This window comes from Ostrea edulis, chromosome 1 (assembly GCF_947568905.1).
Source record: "Ostrea edulis chromosome 1, xbOstEdul1.1, whole genome shotgun sequence".
NCBI lineage: Eukaryota > Metazoa > Mollusca > Bivalvia > Ostreida > Ostreidae > Ostrea > Ostrea edulis.
The window spans coordinates 54,860,793-54,874,915 of NC_079164.1; the positions used below are offsets into that span (position 1 = coordinate 54,860,793).

The 14,123-nt window shown below is 35.5% G+C and overlaps 1 protein-coding gene across 4 annotated transcripts in view; it reads right to left on the reverse strand.

Moving 5' to 3' along the window:
- LOC125664628 (serine-protein kinase ATM-like) overlaps positions 1–14,123 on the reverse strand; it is a 408,026-nt gene that overhangs the window by 34,957 nt on the left and 358,946 nt on the right. For 3 of the 4 annotated variants that reach the window (XM_048897448.2, XM_048897449.2, XM_048897451.2), the window contains exons 50-51: positions 13,727–13,809; positions 5,991–6,131 (exon numbers count right to left, since the gene is read on the reverse strand). In XM_048897448.2, the coding sequence (XP_048753405.2) occupies positions 5,991–6,131; positions 13,727–13,809 (224 nt within the window). Of the gene's footprint in view, positions 1–5,990; positions 6,132–13,726; positions 13,810–13,923; positions 13,980–14,123 lie in introns of those variants that run through there. The other variant, XR_008800024.1, reaches the window with a different exon arrangement.

Sequence of the window (14,123 nt, forward strand, 5' to 3'; positions counted from 1 at the left end):
AGATTGTCCGCTTGCATAAACATGTATTACGGTGGTAAAAAAAATCTAGTAAATCCAATGAAGACGTAGTTATATAGATTTTGTATCTATTTTATTTTTGACTGAGAGGGCGTTAGATAGCTATAGGCACGTAACATTGTTTAAGAAAGGGGCAGTCCTAACTCGCGCCAGCCGAAAAATTTAACACGAAAAAAAAAAAGGAGGGAAATTAAATATATCAGAATGAAGTGGAATGGTTAATTAATAAGAAGAATATTGTTCATTTTAAGATTTGATTAAACTTCCCGTACCTGTATACAATTACTGATGCTCTCTCTCTCTTTCTCTGTTATAGATTCAGTACTGCTGTATAGCGTTTATGAATAGAAGCAACTAAAATGCAAATCATCAAATCATTTTGTCTATATTTTTTTTTCGTGAACTAGTTGCATTTGACACCGAGATTTTAAAACATCCTTACCGTAGACTTGGATGAGTCCATGTGGCGACCTATCCACTGCACACTTAAAAGGGGGGATTGGGACAGTTTGAGTGGATGAAGACCACCACCCACCACCGCCACATACCACACACATGTACACAATTTAAGGTTTTGAAGATTGGACAATTTAAGCACCTTTTCCTGTTGCTATTGTAGGCTGGATTATTAAATAAGATATATTTATTGGCACAACACATGTCCAGTTTATTAATTGGCAAAACACATGTACATGTATATAGCATTCAGTCCGTCTGTCAGTCCCTTGCTTTAAAAGTAAACACCGAACTAAAATGACCTATGCACGACACGAAATAAAAAACATAGTTTGTTTCTCCATAAGATACTTAAATCAGCCATATTATCTGTAAAATTCAAGTTTACCACCACCAGCGCATTATAACTGTAATATTTTTCAGCAATCCGGAATATTGTTTTTTGAAAATAAAAAGTGCTCCTAGCTCACCCTAAAATATTTTTGCATTTATGGGCAATTGAAAAGGTGTATATTATAAAAATACTTTAAAGACCCAACTTTAAGTTAACGCCCCCAAATTTTACCTGTGTGGTGATCAATGATAAGCCGCTGGTCAATCAAACTTTTGACAATAGAGCTTAGGTTGATTGATGTTTCCAGAGACTGTGGTCTACTGCTACCTGAGAAAGATGTTTTGATAACAATCATGGCTAATGATGACCAGCAGTCTTTAGATCTCAAGGAAAGCCCAGGATACCTGAGTTTTGATAGCATTGACTCGCACCTAGAATATTTTAATAGCTAATGTCCCCTACACAATGCAATTTATCATAGTATTTTCTCTCTCCATCTATATACATGTATTATATATTAAACAATCAGAAATCAAAGAATAATAATTAAAAAAAACCAAAAACATAAGTTATTGGAATATTTTCTATTAATGATTTATTATGACTTTATATTTATAAAAAAAAAAAGGAACAATTCTTTATTGGCGTAGCACATCAACATGTGATGGTTATATTGCTAATGCGTAAAACTGTTACAGTAGTAAAAAAAAATGCTTCTGTTTGGGATACCACATGGATTATAAATTACACAATCAGAAATCAAACAATAGTAAAATAGCATAAATAAGTTATTGAGATATTTATATTCATAATTTATCAGGCTTTATATTTATAAAAGGAGAGAGAGAGAGAGAGAGAGAGAGATAGAGAGAGAGAGAGAGATACGGTTTTATATTTATAAAGAGAGAGAGAAATGTGTATAACTACAGCAATAATAAAGATAGATGAAATGATATGGCATGGCAATAGTGTTGCATACGTATGACAATAATTACTAATTTAGTCAATGATTGAGAGTAAGGTAGAGAGAAGGGGGGAGGGGGGTTAGACTAGTTATGTGTCAGCTTCTGTTTGGGATACCATCGTTACACAAACACTATGTCCACAGAAACCCTAAAGAGAGAGAGAGGAGGGGGTGTAGACTTCGTGTCAGCTTCTGCTTGGGATGCCATCGTTACACAGACACTACGTCCACAGAAACCCTAAAGAGAGAGGGAGGAGGGGGAGGGGGGTAGACTTCGTGTCAGCTTCTGTTTGGGATACCACCATTACACAAACACCACAGCCACAGAAACCCTACAGACAACCCATATTGAGGGGTATCTTGATCATTCTTCATTTGGTTGTACATGTACACAGATCTACTTGGATTTATTCATTCTCTCGGAACATGGATATTTTACCTACTACACCCACGACACCGCAAGCTCCCAGGACACCAGGAAGTGCCCGGAAACGACGGGTAATATTATATTTAGGAAATTATTTATATACGATATATAACAGTTTAATTAGAAGTTTTAAAAAGCACAGGTTTAGAAATGGGCTAAACCTGTTATCTGCAATACATAAATATGACCAAGTTTGAAGGTTTACGGGAAATAGAAATGCGGTATACATGCAGGTAGAATTTTTATTTTTTTTTGCACAAATCAAGACACTAAGCATAATGTGTGATAATCTGAGAAGTTTCGTGTGTATATCATAAAAATATACACAACAACTGATCTCTTGGCCAGGTAAAGAACATTGACCATGGATAAGCTCCGCCCACATTCACTGATCCGTGGAGAAACCGTATGGTGTTTTTTTGGGGTTTTTAAATATTCAGGGCGAGATGAATCTAGTATGGCAAAACCTTTACAAAATAACCAGGTTTTGGTGAACAAGAGTACCGCAAACGGTACATAATACGCCCGTGAAATGCTTACATAGGGTGTTTTTCTTGTGCTATAATTTGTATAACTTTGCTTCAGGTAGTATCAGCCATCATGAGGCTGTGACAAACTTTCATATAAACAAAGGGTCTTAGCTTAAAAATCGAGATTTCCTCAAAATCGACCAAGTTCAACAACCTGTAATTTTTTCAAAAATGGAAGAAAATCAAAATCCATCCCACATGCACATCTTCAATACCCATACAAACACTCCACAAAATAAGAAGGTCCTCACTTGAAAACTGTGGGAGGAGTTGGGCGGACAAATTATGTACCCTCCATAGAATATTAATTTCCAAATAGACTAAGTTCAACAACCTGTAATTTCTCAAAAATTGTAGAAAATCAAAATCCATCCCACATGCACATCTTCAATACCCATACAAACACTCCACAAAATAAGAAGGTCCTTACTTGAAAACTGTGGGAGGAGTTGGGCGGACAAATTATGTACCCTCCATAGAATATTAATTTCCAAATAGACTAAGTTCAACAACCTGTACTTATCTCAAAAATTGTAGAAAATCAAAATCCATCCCACATGCACATCTTCAATACCCATACACAAAACAAGAGATGTTTGTAAAACATATATGCCCCCCATGGTGCAAAATTGAAAAGGGTTATACACACATCATTTAATTGATAGTAGTATCATCAATTCAAAATATTGAGCAGACAATATCTTCCTATGTCAAGAGTGAATTGACCATGTGACCTAATAATCAATAGGGGTCATCTACTCCTTATGCTGTACCAGTGTACCAAGTTTGGTGTCAATCAAGCAAATAATTCTTAAAATATAGGAGACAATATATTACTATGTCCAGTTCGACCCTTGACCTTTAACTACGTGACCTCAAAATCAATAGATGTTATCTTCTCCTGATGATGTACCAGTGTACCAAGTTTGATGTCTGTCAAGCAAAGGGTTCTCAAGATATTGAGTGGACAGTATATTACTATGTCCAGTTTGACCTTTGACCATGTGACCTCAAAATCAATAGGAGTCATCTCCTCCTGAATATACACCACTGTACTAAGTTTGATGTATGTCAAGCAAAGGGTTCTCAGATATTGAGCGGACAGTATATCCCAATATCCAGTTTGACCCTTGACCTTTGACCATGTGATCTGAAAATCAATAGGGGTAATCTTCTCTTGAAGATGTACCAGTGTACCAAGTTTGATGTCTGTCAAGCAAAGGGTTCTCAAGATATTGAACAGACAGTATATTCCTATGTCCAGTTTGACCCTTGACCTTTGACCATGTGACCTCAAATTCAATAGGGGTCATCTTCTCCTGAAGATGTACCAGTGTACTAAGTTTGATGTCTGTCAAGCAAAGGGTTCTCAAGATATTGCGCGGACAGTATATTCCACTGTCCAAACCCTTGACCATGTGATCTCAAAATCAATAAGTGTCATCTTCTCCTGAAGATGTACCAGTGTACTAAGTTTGATGTCTGTCAAGCAAAGGGTTCTCAAGATATTGAATGGACAGTATATTCCAATGTCCAGTTTGACCCTTGACCACGCAACCTCAAAATCAATAAGTGTCATCTTCTCCTAATGATGTACCAGAGTACCAAGTTTGATGTCTGTCAAGCAAAGGATTCTAAAGACATTGAGTGGTCAATATATTCCTATGTCCAGTTTGACCCTTGACCAGGTGACCTCAAAATCAATAGGGGTCATCTACTCCTTAAGATGTACCAGTGAACCAAGTTCGATGTCTGTCAAGCAAAGGGTTATCAAGAATTTGAGCGGACAGTATATTCCTATGTCCAGAGTAGGTTGACCCTTGACCTTTTGACCTGAAAAACAATAGGGGTCCTTTTCTTTTCATAACCAACCCACATATGAAATATCATTACGATCAAGTGAATGGTTCTCAAGATATTGAGCGGACAACATGTGGTCTACCGACTGACAGATGCAAACCAATATGCCCCTCTTCTTTGAAGGGGGGCATAAAAATTGATGTACTCTGACCGACCCGTGAAATTTGTCCTGACCCGATCATTTTTTCAGCACTTTGAAATTTAAATTAGTTTTAAACTTAAGTCTTTATGCCATTTTTTTTTTTAATTTGGACTAGTTGTTTTACAGTATTTCTGTTTTCAAAATGTCCTTTGGGTGGCTCAAAATAATTAAGTGTAAAACATTATTTTTGGTTCTACTTTCACTTTGATACTGACCAGTTGTTAATCCGGGAACTTTTAAAAACACTTTTCTATATGAACGATCAAATATTCTACCAACAAGATAGAGCAAAAAGCTACGAACTCCTCCGTCGAGGCCTGATCGTATTTGTGTACAAAAGTTTGAAGGCCATGTTACTTAAATTAAAAATCACGTGATGGATAGCGCACCAAAAGTATGTCGGACCATGAGTTCAAATTGATGGTCTATATTTCTGAAAAAGCACGTGTATTATTTTGATATGGGATTATTTAAATGTTATGACGATTTAATAGGTGAAAGGCACTTTTACTTTGCTCTTAAACTGAGACACACGAATGGAACATGATCATCACAATGAACGATGCGGAGAAGTCGGCATGAAAATCATGTTGGGCAATATCAAAACTAATTGTAAATTGCTGTCATCATGCAATTCACTCGGATATTCATGGATCACATTAAAGTGTTTATTAATAAGTGATTACGATTATAAATGTCAAATCACAAAGCATTTCTGGAGTTTTTGAATAGAAGAATAAATCGGTGGTATAAAAAGGGGTGTTAATCTATTTATTAACAACTGTAGAGGTCCTCATCAGTGACGAATACAAAACGTCCTGAGAAAATTTCAGTAGACATTGGAAGATTTACGTGTATTATATACAATGTGTACAAAATGAATGTTCTAAACTCTATTCTGTCTGGCAGCATTGTGTTTAATGAAAACATCAGAAAATTTGTAAACCTGATTTTCATGATATTCAACACCCCCCCCCCCCCCCCCCAACCTACCTATCTAACTTGAAAAATGTGGGTCGGAGTACATCATTTTAATGATGGCCCCAGCTAAGCTTTGACATACCTACTGCGTTTATTCAACATATTAGGTCAAGGTCAACTATTAAATGTCTCGGCTCGCTGTGCTGTATATTCATTAAAAATTATTTTTAGCAGAGTAGTTCCCCTAGTTAAATTTACAATGCCTGAGGCCATTAGTCAAGGAAGCCAATTCTATTATTAATCCCATTTTCATATATATTGATGCCTTGAAACTTTACCTTGACAAGTTGACGACGACCCTTTCCATCTGAACCCACACAGGTGATGATTTTGGGTAAGTTAATCCCGCCTGCCAGCTTAAATGTGGGTTCAAATCCATTCACCGTGACAATTGATTTGTAATCTCCTGATGGATCAATCTAACATGAAAGGAAAACAATATCCTAGTCAGACATTCTTAACTTTTGATAATAAACAATATTACAATCATTGCAAGCATTAATTGAATTGATGCACACATTAATTCTATTGTTGATATTATCAATTCATTTAAAGAGAGCAACAATTCAATTATAGCACTCATCAATTTAGCAGAATAATAAAAGCTATCACCAATTCAATTAATGCGTGCAATAATTTAAAAGAATTGAATCTTGGGTAAGCAAACGCCTAAATTTGAAGTCCTTCACCGCTCTTGGTGTCATCTCCAAATGAGTGAAAAATTCTCCATAGAGATGTTAAACAAGATACAATCAATCAATTAATCAATTAAAGAGATCTATAATTGAATTGTTCTTCACATCAAATGAATTGATGATATCTTAAAATAATTAAAGATATCTTCAATTATCTGAGTTTATATTAATTTGGTGCTCCATAAAACACTGGTAAAACTTTGTATGATATTTGAATAATTATAGTGTAAAACAAATTTATCATATTCGAAATATTTTGCATCATTTCATTTCAAAATTCATTTGATTTGCCTCCCAAAGTATGAAATGCATCACATTTTCCCCGATGACTCCCATTGACCTATGAATTGCAGTTAGTTACTTGCTTATATTTTGCTGTGTTGGATTTAATTGGCAACAATGTTGCATATAATGGTAAGTTTTGATGCAGTTCAAAACTTTTATAAAATCAAAAGCTGCAAATTATTACACTTACTGGGATGTGAAAACTTGTTTTGTGTGATGTCAAAAAGTAAATGATATTTCCCATGTTTTCTATCGAAGCAACGGCAAAGTCCATCTTAAAAAGGGCAGTAAAGTAAATATACAGTAAAACACACATATAGTGAAGTGCTAAGGACGAATAATTTTGATTTGTAATAAACATAATTCACAATATCCAATGAGTTTATAATGTTTAAAACTAATGGTAATGAAAATTACTTCGCTGTAAGCAAGAATTAATAAGCATGTTCACTGTAACCATGTTTTACTGTAATGAAGATTCATTGCAATTTCTGTTGTTGTGAAGATTCATTGCATATTCCACCTGCAATAAGTATGTTTTCAAACTTGATACAGTGGAGCTTTGTTAATACTGACACTTTGGTTCCTAGTAAAATAAATCAGATAAATGAGGCATCTGGATTACTGAATCGCATATTTAAGATCTTCATATAAGCAATCTTTATGCTTACTTTGTTAATGTGTAATATGAAATAATCATTACCAATTTGCTTTATCAAATAAATCCTAATGTTATATGCATTTCAAAGCACAAAAATTGAAATATTCATGTACTTGTATAAATCTACACATACTGTGTATATTCCCATATCTGCCAGCTTTTGGGGAGTAAAATAACAATAAGAACTAAGCAAAAACAATAATTGTTCACAATCTCAAATGTAGTCACAAAAATTCATAAATATGACTAAAATGGGTTTCCTTACTTAGAAAAATCTTAATACTGACTATTACAATGAGCTTCCAAACATTTACAGTAGTGCCAAATAAGCACTATATATATAGTTCTTTAAACATAATGAGGTGATTAATTGAAATTACATCGTTATGATAAGACGTGTTTGTGAAACACAGATGCCCCCAGATTACAACATTTTAGTGAATAAATTTTCAAAGTTGGTCAGAGGTCAATTTCAAGGTCATAAGGTCAGCAAATTTGGTACCAATGGAAGGTCTTCTCACAAGACATGCACATGCTAAATATGAAAGCAGTGCCTTACGAGTTAAGATATGGTTTATATCAGAATTTTCTTAAAGTAGGTCAAATGTTTTTACCAGTGTACCAAGTTTGATGTCTGTCAAGCAAAGGGTTCTCAAGATGTTGAGCGAACAGTCTATTCCTATGTCCAGTTTGACCCTTGACCATGTGACCTCAAAATGAATAGGGGTCATCTTCTCCTAAAGATGTACCAGTGTACCAAGTTTGATGTTTGTCAAGCAAAGGGTTCTCAAGATGTTGAGCGAACAGTCTATTCCTATGTCCAGTTTGACCCTTGACCGTGTGACCTCAAAATGAAATGGGGTAATCTTCTCCTAAAGATGTACCAGTGTACCAAGTTTGATGTTTATCAAGCAAAGGGTTCTCAAGATATTGAGCGAACAGTCTATTCCTATGTCCAGTTTGACCCTTAATCATGTGACCTCAAAATCAATAGGGGCCATCTTCTCCTAAATATGTACCAGTGTACCAGGTTTGATGTCTGTCAAGGAAAAGGTTCTCAAGATATTGAGTGGTCAGTATATTCCTATGTCTAGTTTGACCCTTGACCTTTGACCTCAAAATCAATAGGGGTCATCTACTCCTTAGGATGTACCAGTGTACCAAGTTTGATGTCTGTCAAGCAGAGGGTTCTCAAGATAATGAGCGAACAATGTCTTCCTATGTCGAGAGTAGATTGACCCTTGACCTTTTGTCCTGAAAAACAATAGGTGTCCTCTTCTACTCATAACCAACCAACTTATGAAATATCATTACCATCAAGTGAATGGTTCCCAAGATATTGAGTGAACAACATGTGGTCTACCGACCAACAGGTGCAAAGCAATATGCCCCTCTTCTTTGAAGGGAGGCATAACTGTGTATTATCAATCAACATTGACTGAATCAATATCCACCGAATCTTTTCTCTTATATTTCTTTTGATATTGACATTGCTTTCAACTGTGACAATGAATGCATGTTTATTGCAAACTAGTTTGATCCATTTTTTAGTACCACTTGTCTGTGTAATCATTACCAAATATGAAGGGTCATCAAGGTCAAAGGGTCCTTTGGCTCTTCCATTTAACGTATGATATTTTAGTACTTTAATCTACTTTACAGGGTTTGACATATACTTTTTAGAGCACTAGACCAGTTGGGCTATTTCAAATGATTTTTACTAGACCTAACCTTATATCCAATAGCCCTGACCAATTTTCCAGAAAAACAAGAGGCCCAAGGGCCTAGAATCGCTCTTCTGATAAATTGTACAACCCCACCATTTCTATTCTTAGCCTCTTAGTATTCTAAATCTTTAGTTAAATCCTAAGAATTCAAAAAAGTAGGTCAATGTGACCTACTTTTTGGTTTACACATTTTGAGAACCCAAGAAATATCAACTGACAAAGTTTGATGATTTTAAGCCAATTAGTATCTGAATATTGAAATATAGCTGTCAAATTCCAATCGTAGGTCATGGTGACCTACTTTTTGGTCAGCGAACTCCGAACATGCAAGACACATCAACTGACAAAGTTTGATGACTGTAGGTCAAATAGCATCTGAAATATATAAATATAGGTGTCCAATTCAAAAAGTAGGTCAAGTTGACCTACTTTTTGGTCGAAACCCTTCGAACATGCAAGACCCATCAACTGACAAAGTTTGATGACTGTAGGTCAAATAGTATTTGAAATATATAAATATAGCCGTCAAATTCCAAAAGTAGGTCAAGGTGACCTACTTTTTGGTCGACACACTCCATTGACTCAAGATGCATCAACTGTCAAAGTTTGATGATTGTAGGTCAAATAGTGTCTGAAATATAGTAATTTAGCTGTCAAATACCAAAAGTAGGTCACGGTGACCTACTTTTTGGTCGACACAAACCGAAGACTGAAGACGCATCAACTGACAAAGTTTGATGATCCTAGGTTTTACAGCGCCCAAAATATGCATCTAAAATTGAAAATGTGAAATTTGAATATCTGCAAAATTCAAAAAGTAGGTCACTGTGACCTACTTTCTTTATAAATATGTTTCAAGGCCTCAAGATGCATCAACTTACAAGATTTGATGATTCTAAACCTCTCGGTATTTGAAATAACAACTTAAAATATATCTATAAATGATAAGCCATAAAATTCAGAAAGTAGGTCACGGTGACCTATTTTTCAGTTGACGCATTTTAAGGTCCCATGATCCACCAACTGACAAGTTTTGATGATCATAGGCTTCAAAGTGTCCAAGATATGCATCAAAATTAATTTTAAAATACATACCTGCAAAATTCAAAAAGTAGGTCACCGTGACCTACTTTTGAGACATCTTGACACAAGGTCCTAAGATGCATCAACTGTCAAAATTTGATGATCCTAGTCCTTTTAATGACTAAAATATCTAAGATTTAAGGAATTTAAAATTTTTTTAAATTTAGGTCAACTTTGAAGTGACCTTGAGACCACGCCCTTTGCCCCAGGGTAATGCCTTGAACAATTTTTAATCTACAACATATCCTCATCCTTATGTGTAAGTTTGGTGATAATCTGCCCTGTGGTTCTTGAGAAGAAGATTTTTTAGCAACCACTACTTTTGTTTGTATTTTCCTGATTATCTCCCCTTGTTAAAGGGTCACATCCCTCTATTTAGTATGTATGAAAGCCCTTGGGCCAATGATACCCTGTAACAAATTTGAAAAAAATTGGCCAAGGTGTTTTTGAGTTATAGCCCATTTTCTAAAATGTTTACGCACACCGCACAAATGGCCATAGCATTAGCTCTTTGAGCCTTTGGCTCAGAAGAGCTAAAAATGATAATTTCTCCATATCTAAATACTTGATTCAAATGAAAAACGTTAAGTTTGAGCTAAAACGTATTTAACTGTCTCAAAAAATCCTTAGTCTTGTCATCCAATTTGATGCTTTTATTTTCAAACACTTTTTCTGTTTCTTTAAATTCACCTGGCACAGAAATTCTTTGGGGCTCACAGCGGGTGTGACCGGTCAACAGGGGATGCTTACTCCTCCTAGGCACCTGATCCCACCTCTGGTGTGTCCAGGGGTCCGTGTTTACCCAACTATCTATTTTGTATTGCTTGTAGGAGTTATGAGATTGATCACTGTTCGTTATCTTCACCTTCCATTTAGAATAAAATGACCACAACCTTTTTTTTAAATAAAAAATTTCTATTTTATAAGTTCTGTTTTGTTTCTTCCTAACCTTTTCCTTTTTTTCTCTTGGGACATCTTTCCTTGAGGATGAAGTCGTAATTGAATATAGAGACATTCCCGCAAATAAGTCAACATCGAAAAATGGCTGTTTACGAGGCAATTTATTAATTTGATATTAATACTTTCTAATATCTAATTCAAATAAACTGGGTTTTTAAAAAATGAAAATGAAATTCAATTCATCTGAAACATAACTTTACAAACATTAACATCTAGTAGATGTTGTAAAACATCCCTTAATTCCGACTATAACTTACAGATAATTTCATCATGCGGTTAAAACTCTCTACATTTATTTTTTTAATTAAGAATAAAATATCTTATTGTATAAAGTAAAGTTTCTTGTTTATTTTTTTCAACACAACCAGTCAGACTAGTAAATCAACATTTTACCAGACTGGACCTATCATTCAGTCCATTCAGTAGACTCGGTCAGTCGGACGTGCCTTAGTGTCAAACCCTGCTTTATATTTTAAAATAATACGTAAAAATATAAATACAAGAGGCCCATGGGCCACATTGCTCACCTGAGTCGTCTTGGCCCATCTTTAAAGATTTTCCCAATATTTGTATGTAAAACTTTGATCCCCTATTGTGGACCTTGAAAAGTGTCGGTAATGTCGGATTATCCGATAAAAGTAGTAAATGTCCGACACAAGTTACTTAATTGTCGGTCCTGATGGCCGATAAAAGATCGGGATCGAAGTCCGTTTTTTACTGGGAAAAATGGCGGCCATGTGGCCCATAAATTTTCAAACCGATGCTAAATCCGGCAAGACATTAAAACGTAAACGTGAGAAATCTGTTGTGAGAACTACAAGGAGAAAAGAAACTGGGAATCTGGGAGACAATGGCTTTTGTTTGATGTGGTTTTACCTATTGCTAGGTGACACCATCTGCTCAAAGTCGCGAGACCAACTACACCCGGGCCAAAGTGAGAGAGAGTAATTTAAACGATTGCAGAGGAAGATGAGAAAGAAGTTGAGAGGAATAGACAGGATAGAGAGAAAAGTGAAGGGTGAAAGAGAAGTGGTGGAGAGTGAGAGAGAAGTGGTGGAGGGTGAGAGAAATACAGCAAACAAGCATTCTGAGAGTATTGCATGGCAATACATAGTCCCCTACTGGATGCAAAAATCACTGTGCCACAACAATATTCAAAGTTAATTATGTAGGTTACGGTAAAAGGGAAAATTGGGGAACCAGGATAGGAATTAATGGAAATCAACTACTATTCGAGTAGAGACTAAACCAAGAAAAGAGACAAATTTATAATTTATAATAGGTCTTTAACCAAGTCAATAAACTGTGACATGTAGATAATCATGAATAATTTATCTATATTGTAGTATTACTATGCTAGAAGTTTTAATGAGTGTAGTATTCTTAATTCTTATCTACAGAGATAAGAAACTTGGATGTAAACTAACAATTCATGCTATTTTTCTACGTCCAAGGGCCATAACTTAATGAAAAATCAACGGACCAGGACAAAATTCAAACTTGATCTGTAACTTGTTATGGCAAAGCAATGTACCAAATATCAAATGAATATCTGCAAGCACAACCAAAAAAAGTCCGGAAAATTGATAATTCGTACTATTTTTCTAAGTCCAAGGGCCATAACTAAGTGAAAAATCAACGGACAGAGACGAAATTCAAACTTGATCTGTAACTTGTTATGACAAAGCAATATACCAAACATAAAATAAATATCTGCAAGAACAGAGAAAAAAAGTGTGGAAAACTGGACTGACGGACGGAGCGCAAACCTCAAGTCCCCTCGACTTCGTCGGTAGGGGACTAAAATGTGACTCGGTGAACTGAGGAAGATTCAGAGTGTGAGGAAGATGCGAAAGGGTAGGGTATGAAAGGAGAATTCATGAACTTTAGCCGAGATGGAGATTGAATACAATTACACATGTAGTTGATTATAAATAAAATTTATAAAAAAAACCTCAAAAGCAATGCATTTTTTTCTGGACTGACAAAATTTTGTTTGGGCTGACACTATTTCTAACAGTATCGGACCAAATGTCTGACACTTCAAAAGAAATTTCAAGAACTCTGTGGACCCATCCTACCCCCGGGGCCATGATTTTAACAAACTTGAATCTGCACTATGTCAGGAAGCTTTCATGTAAATGTCAGCTCTTCTGGCCCTGTGGTTCTTAACAAGAAGAATTTAAATGACCCTACCCTATTTTTACATTTCTGTGGTTATCTCCCCTTTGAAGGGGGCATGGCCCTTCATTTGAAGAAACTTGAAAGCCCTTCACCGAAGATGTTTTCTGCCAAGTTTGGTTGAAATTGGCCCAGTGGTTCTGGAGAAGAAGTTGAAAATGTAAAAAGTTTACAGACAGAGGGACAGACGACAGACAACAGGCGATCAGAAAAGCTCACTTGAGGTTTCAGCTCAGGTGAGCTAATAAACAAAATGTCTTTCTTTGTTGTTTCATCGGGTGATGAAGGTAGCAATCATTGCAGAAAAATCTACATAACCTGCATATTTTTTCTGCAATGCTAGCTACCTTCATCACCCCATGAAACAACAAAGAAAGCATTTTATTGTTTTTAAAATAACAACTCAGATCTAAGCTACATACCGGTATATAATCTGTTGGGACCGCCACATTGCCAATCTCATTCAGCTGCATGATCCACAGCCTTTTATCCAAAGTTATAGGTTCTTTGTAAAAGAAACAATTTAAAGGAAATACTTCAAAATACAATTTCTGCACTATTATGATTATTCATCAAGATGCACTGTACAAAAGGAAATTTTGCCACTTGTTATTTTTACCCTGATGCCAGAATAAGATTTCATTCCATTCTAAAACAACGTCCATTCCATTTTGCCTGTTTAAAGAGTTATAGTATAGGTTAATATTTCCTAATTCTAATTTGCCCTAGGACAATGAGAGCAAAAATGTTAAAATGTACAGTTACCCAGAATAACCCAGATATTGAGATTCAGACTCACTAGTCTAATGCCTGTACTAT